The sequence below is a fragment of the Lampris incognitus genome, chromosome 16, assembly GCF_029633865.1.
Source record: "Lampris incognitus isolate fLamInc1 chromosome 16, fLamInc1.hap2, whole genome shotgun sequence".
In the NCBI taxonomy this organism is placed as follows: Eukaryota; Metazoa; Chordata; class Actinopteri; order Lampriformes; family Lampridae; genus Lampris; species Lampris incognitus.
In genome coordinates this window covers 28,686,034-28,693,124 of record NC_079226.1, presented here as the reverse complement: position 1 = coordinate 28,693,124, position 7,091 = coordinate 28,686,034, and the positions used below count along the sequence as shown (strand labels likewise).

General features: G+C 46.7%; 1 protein-coding gene across 1 annotated transcript in view; it reads left to right on the top strand.

Moving 5' to 3' along the window:
• Positions 1–7,091, top strand: part of myo10l1 (myosin X, like 1) — a 61,048-nt gene that overhangs the window by 7,710 nt on the left and 46,247 nt on the right. The window contains exon 2 of the mRNA XM_056295407.1: positions 2,392–2,490. Coding sequence (XP_056151382.1) covers positions 2,392–2,490 — 99 coding nt within the window. The remainder of the gene's footprint in view (positions 1–2,391; positions 2,491–7,091) is intronic.

Here is a 7,091-nt window from a genome sequence, read left to right as displayed (position 1 = left end):
GCACAAACAGAGCAATATAGTGCACGCTGTCAAGTGCCGGGAGGATTGCAGTGACTTGTACATTGGAGAAACTAAACAGATGCTGGCCAAGAGGATGGCACAACACAGAGGAGCTAACGTACCAAGCCAGGACGCCGCAGTCTACACCCATCTACAGGCCAGGCCACTGTGCACATCCTGATAGGGAGGAACGCTGGTTTGAAAGGGGAGTCAAAGAGGCCATCTATGTAAAGAGGGAACGACCATTCCTGAACCGGGGGTGGGTGGGTGGGCTAAGAGTACATCTGTCGCCATCTTACAATGCTTTGATTACAACTATTCTCCAACCCTCTGTGAATAGTACACATGGCCATTGTAACTCTAGTTAATGGTCCCGCCCATATTTGCATAGGAAACTGGTCGTTGGTTTCGGTCTTATGCCGCTGTATTGTTTATAAGGGTGGGGATACCTGCAGTCAGTTGATACTGAAGAGGTCACTTATGCCCCTTTTCCACTGCATGGCACCGGCTCGACTCAACTCAGTTCTACTCGCTTTTTTTTTGTTTTCCACTGGGCAAAAGTTGGGGAGAGTACCTGGTACAAGGTACTTTTGTGGTACTACCTCCGTCGAGGTTCCAAGCGAGCTGAGCCAATACTAAAAGGTGACATGAAAATACCACCACAAATAAATAAATAAAATAAAATAAATTAAATATAAATATAAATGTATGTATATTTAATTATATTTATTTAAATATAAATAAAATCTTAAAAAAAGTAGTCAACACCAGCGGGGCTTCGCCGTGAGGAGATACTATCTGCAATGGAAAACGAAACCCCAAAAAGTAAAGCGAGTAGAGTCAAATAGAATAGAGTCGAGCTGAGCCAGTACCATGCAGTGGAAAGGGGGCATTGAATGAGTGATGAACCGTTTCTCTCAATAAACGTTGTGTCCAGATGAACTGATCCAACTTTCTGTGGCGTTATTGCAGAGTTAGCCTTTGACCTTTTCATATTTTTCTTTGTACAAACAATGCTTTGTCTGGTCACCATTCATGTGTACGTTCAAAAAGCCAGAAGTGACCTGACTGGGATGTATACATGTTTTAATAGATTGCAAGAAAAAAAAATCACAGTGGATTAGCGGTAAAGTTAGCCACATTTTGACCTTACTTCGATAAATCAGATAAAGGCATTTACATATTGCCAAGGACAGAGTAATACTGTTATCAGTATATGACACAACTAGTCTGTATGTAAATAAAGTCCTTATGGTTTCTGGGGGGCCTTGGGAGGGTCCCAGCAACCCTTTGCGAAGTGATGGAAAGTGGGATTACACTTTTATTTCATTCACCAGAAGTTAGCATAAAGAGAGAGTCTATACAAAAGGGTATTCCAGTCATGGAGTGTACATTTAATCTTTGGAGTTTGGATTCTTATTCATGGAATATTGTCTGAACCTTCTCCTTTAGCGAACAAACCACCTTCATAGCAACTTGAACTGAGCTGATTTGAATTCAACTCCTCCAAACCTCAAACGCTGACATATGCCCAGTGAAGGCTTTATGTTCCTTTTCCACTCTGTCATTGCCCAGCAGCCCCAACAGATTCCCGCTGTCTTCTCTTTTCCTCTCTTCCTTTCCTCCTACCCCCCCCCATCTCCCCCTTCCCTCCCCCTACTACACTGTGCCCCCACTTAAGTGGTAGGAGGTCAGAGGTCAGTTTGAAAGAGGGCTTTGTTTCTGAGGATTGGGCTGGGGCGATCACACTTCCTCTGACCCTGATTCTAACACACACACACACACACGCACACACACACACACGCACACACACACACACACACACACACACACACACACACACACACACACACACACACACACACACACACACACACTCAACACCACTGTAGCTTTGCCTCATTGGAAAGTCCAGATGTTTTGCTTTCTCTCTGGTAAAAACACATCTGCAACATCTGTCTGTACAAGCACGCACACCCACAGGATATTGGACACACATGCCGATCAACAATTTGCAGTTCAAACTTGTGGCTTACTGTAGCTACAGCGTGGGGTCAGAGATTGTCCTGCTTGGTTATATTCACAGCAAAACACAGATATCATTTTATTATTTATTTTTTGATTTTTTCCCTCCCCTTTTTCTCCCCAATTGTACCTGGCGACCAGGACACATACCCACATCCAGCTTCCCACTCGCAGACACGACCAATTACGTCGGGATGTTGCCCGACCAAGCCGGAGGTAATGCGTGGATTCGAACTGGCGATCCCCGTGTTGGTAGGAAACGGAATAGTCTGCTATGCTACCCGGATGCCACAGTTATCATTTTGTTGCATGTATTCCACTGTTTTACCTGTATAGTTAATCTTTGTGTGTGTTTGTGTGTTGCAGGGGGCCCGTGTGTGGGTGAGGGAGAAGGAGCAGCTGGTCCCCTCCACTGTCAACTCCTGTGCGGATGGAACGCTTGTTGTCACCACTGACTATGGAGAGGTAGGGGAAACACACACACACACACACACACACACACACACACACACACACACACACACACACACACACACACACACACACACACACACACACACACACACACACACACACACACACAGTCAACAAAACCTGGCCTTTTATAAACAATTGCTTGCCTTATATGAGTCATGGAGAGCTGAATGCAGATTATTGTGCCCCAAATATCTTCAAAACAATACTTCTGCATGCAAATGTGGTGTGTGTGTGTGTGTGTGTGTGTGTGTGTGTGTGTGTTATCAAGCAGCAGCATCAAGCCAGGCAAAGGCCTCAAGGGGGCCTCCATAGGCAGCATTAATCAGTCCATGGACATAGCAAATTTGTTGTGTCCACAAAAGCAAAGTCAATACAGAGTCATAGACAGTACAAAACAACCTGTATCGTATTAAAATAGTATTTCAGGGCTGGAAACACGTTTAAATCAGGAATCTGGAACAGTTTATTTGTCATTTCATTCATGTACTACGTACACAAAAACCCAAAGCAGTGCAACACAAAAGACAAAAACACATATCCAAAACTTCTCAAGAACAACACCACCAAAAACATACAAAAACAGAGAGAACAAAGCAAAAAAAAAACAAAACACACACGCGCACACGCGCACACGCACGCACGCACGCACACACACACACACACACACACACACACACAAACAGTCCAAAAATTCCACTGTCCAGAGAACAAACACCAGCCAGGAAGACTGTCAGAACTGCCGGTCTGCATGGGCTAGCAGTTAGCTTAGCCTGTCACGGTTTTGCGTCCTGTCAGACTGCCCTTGGTGTTTCGTCTTCAGGCCCAGCTCCATGCAGGGCCATGGTCCTTGGGCCCACCGGACAGAGCAGACCAGGCTCCCCCAGCTGATCCAGTACCAGCTCTCCCAGCCAGATACCTTTGACACACCTCCGCTGCACTCCACACGACGACACAAACACAGATGCAGACAAAAACCCTGCACAGTCGATGCTAGGTGAGGCCGCCGCCAGACCGCCTTGGTGTTTCCTCTCGGGCGCAGCTCCGGGCAGGGCCGTGGTCCCTGGGCAACAGACCAAGCTCTCTCAGCCATTGAACGAAATCGAGGATCAAAATAAAAACGTCACAAGGTGACACAAACTTAGATGCAGACGTACCCGTGGACAAAGACACTGCATAGTCGGTACTGGGTGAGGCCGCTGCAAATGTGAACTCGTGCCACCATCTTCCCACAAAAAGTAGATATAATTTTATAGTTTCCACTGAATCAGAATCAGACTCATGTTTATTGGCCATGTAGGTTTGCACAAACATGGAATTTGACTCCGGATTCATGGCTCTCTCAGTGTACTTCATAGAATCACAACACTACAACACAACAATCTTCAGATATATACACAAGGATTGACTATATACAGGTGAAAGAAGAGGTAATAAGGTGCAATGGTGCAGAGAATATATCAGAGATGCTGAACTAGATGTTAGCAGGTTACTTACATACATGCCTGAGGTAGACGGACATGACAGAGTGTACCAGTATACGTACAATGTACAGTACAGTACAGTGCAGTTTAAACAAAATGGTTGGATTTATTTGACAGTGTTAAGTGTTCATTTGAATGACAGCCCGTGGAAAGAGACTGTTTTTATATCTGGTTGTTTTGGGGTGGGTGGCACAGTGGTTAGCGCAGTCGCCTCACAGCAAGAAGGTCCTGGGTTTGAGCCCTGGGGTAGTCCAACCTTGGGGGGGTCGTCCTCTGTGTGGAGTTTGCATGTTCTCCCGTGTCTGTGTGGGTTTCCTCCGGGGGCTCCGGTGTCCTCCCACAGTCCAGAGACATGTAGGTCAGGTGAATCGGCCATACTAAATTGCCCCTAGGTATGAATGTGTGTGTGTGTATGTCGGCCCTGTGTGACAGCCCGGTGGCCTCTCCAGGGTGTCTCCCCGCCTGCCGCCCAATGACTGCTGGGATAGGCTCCAGCATCCTCGCGACCCTGAAAGCAGGGTAAGCGGTTCGGATAATGGATGGATGGTTGTTTTGGGGTACAGTGTTCTGTAGCGCCTACCAGAGGGGAGGAGTTGGAACAGGTTGTGACCAGGGTGTGATGGGTCTGCAGTGATGTTGCCTGTCCGTTTCCTGAGTCTGGCGGTGTATAAGTCCTGAATGGAGGGCAGGTTGGCAGCAATGAGTTTCTCTGCAGACCTAACTATCCATTGTAGTCTGTCCCTGTCCTGTTTGGTGGCCGATCCAAACCAGACAGTGATGGATGTGCAGAGGACAGACAGATAGACACAGACTTCTTGTGTCTAGCTAGGTGTGTATATTAGTAGCTTGCCAGGGTTGGGTAACATAATTGCTGCTTATTCATGATTTTGCTGACGCTTCTTAGAAAAATTAAATTCATTGTTTTCTCCACACGACAATCATGTGATGCTCCATCTGTTAATATCTGCTTTAACTGTTTTTGTTAGAATCTATAAAACCATTGTTGAAATTATTCCAAAGGATCATAATTGTTACATTTAGTAAAATTGAATCAATGGTCAAATTTGCAATCCCTTGTTAATGTTAGTATTATATAACTACCAGTCATTATTAGTGACTTAGCCCAAAGTATTAAAAAAATATTGCACTGGCGTCCAGGTAGCGTAGTGGTCTATTCTGTTGCCTACCAACACTGGGATCGCCGGTTTGAATCCCTGTGTTACCTCCGGCTTGGTCAGCCGTGTCTGCGGGTGGGAAGCCGGATGTAGCAATGTGTTCTGGTCGCTGCAATAGCGCCTCCTCTGGTTGGTTGGGGCACCTGTTCGGGCGGAGGAGGAGGAACTGGGGGGAATAGTGTGATCCTCCCATGTGCTACGTCCCCCTTGCGAAACTCCTCACTGTCGGGTTGAAAAGATGTGGCTGGTGACTCCGCATACATTGGAGGAGGCATGTGGTAGTCTCCCCGGATCAGCAGAGGGGGATGGAACAGCGACTGGGATGGCTTGGAAGAGTGGGGTAATTGGCCAGATACAATTGGGGGGGAAAAAAGAGGAAAAATCCCCCCAAAAAAAACAAAAACAAAAAATCTTGCCTTCGGAGGAGGACAGATTCTGATGAGAATGATTTATTTTGAACATGTGCACAAGCAGGATATAACACACAGTTAAGCCACTGCCAATAATCTGAAGTGATTTAAACCTGATTAGTAGAAGTAATGAAGGTCAACGAGTCTGATCAACGTCATTTCTGAAACCTCGGATCAAATCTGACTGCCGTGTAATCGGTGATCTAGACCGGTGGTCTCCAGCCTCGCAGCTAGAGGGCTACCATCTTATCGGGTTTCACACCGACCCTCATTTAATACACCAGATTCAGCCCGTCAAGGTGTTGGCGAGCAGGGAATTAGCAGAACAAGGTGAGTTAAATCAGAGTTGGAGACCACCTGATCTACCCCAGTGTGAATGAGGTTGGAGGTAAAGGTAAGAGCGAGCGTGGAGGAAGTCTGCAGGTCCATTCTCCACAGTGCGGATCAATACAAACTCCCTGTCAAGACGATCCACTTTCCTGCTCCAGCTGACACCCCGTGCCTCCCCCTCTTCCTTCTCATGCGCATGCAAAATTCATCTCTGACACGTCTTCTCCCCCCAGAAGAGAGTCGGGGCAGATAGAGAGCACAGTAGTCGCTCAAACGCACATGCTCACCCTGTAATGTCAGATGTCAGGGCGGCATAGGGTAGCCTGTTGTTGATCTAGATTGCAAAGCCAGGCTGTTGCCCTAACCCCAACCTTTTAACGCTGCGCACCCTTTGCCAAAATAATGGAACTGGATAAAATCTCATTACTTATGTTTGTGTGAGTGTGCATGTGTGTGTTTGTGTGTTCATACTTTAATACAGATTACCCAAACGCACATGTGCGCGCGCGCACACACACACACACACACACACACACACACACACACACACACACGTGCACAAACACACATGTGCATGTGCGCATAAACACACACACATACACGAGTTCCAGTTGGCGGTGTTTAGATGAAGCTAATAATAGACCTAGCTCTCTGTTTCGCGGCCTCCCAAGACGAACCAGTGAAGCTCAACTTGGACATCATTATCATCATCATTTGATGTTTGGTGTTCTAGATTAGCATTTTTCTGTTCAGGACCATAGCAACGGAGACGTCCATTTCCCAAAATAGACAGAGGACGGGTTATGCAAACGGGTATTCTCTCTACTCTGGATTATGGATGTCCTTAACCTCCCCAACCCCCATCCAGCTCTCCACCTCCCTCTGCCCTCTCTCTCACTCTCTCCCTCTCTCTCTCACACACACACACACACACACACACACACACACACACACACACACACACACACACACACACTCTTTCCCTTTTGCCAGTTGTGTTTAAATGTTAGCGCTGCAGGAGGTGGTGAATATTTGATGGAGAATCAGCAGGCCGGTGGAGTTACACTACTACAATGAGATCTTAGCAATGCAACCCCCCCGCCCCCGACTTACCCAGGGAATAAACATTTTCATCATCTCAAATTGCAAAGATCACGAGGCATTTCTACTACCAGCCAATAGAGGAGGATAGT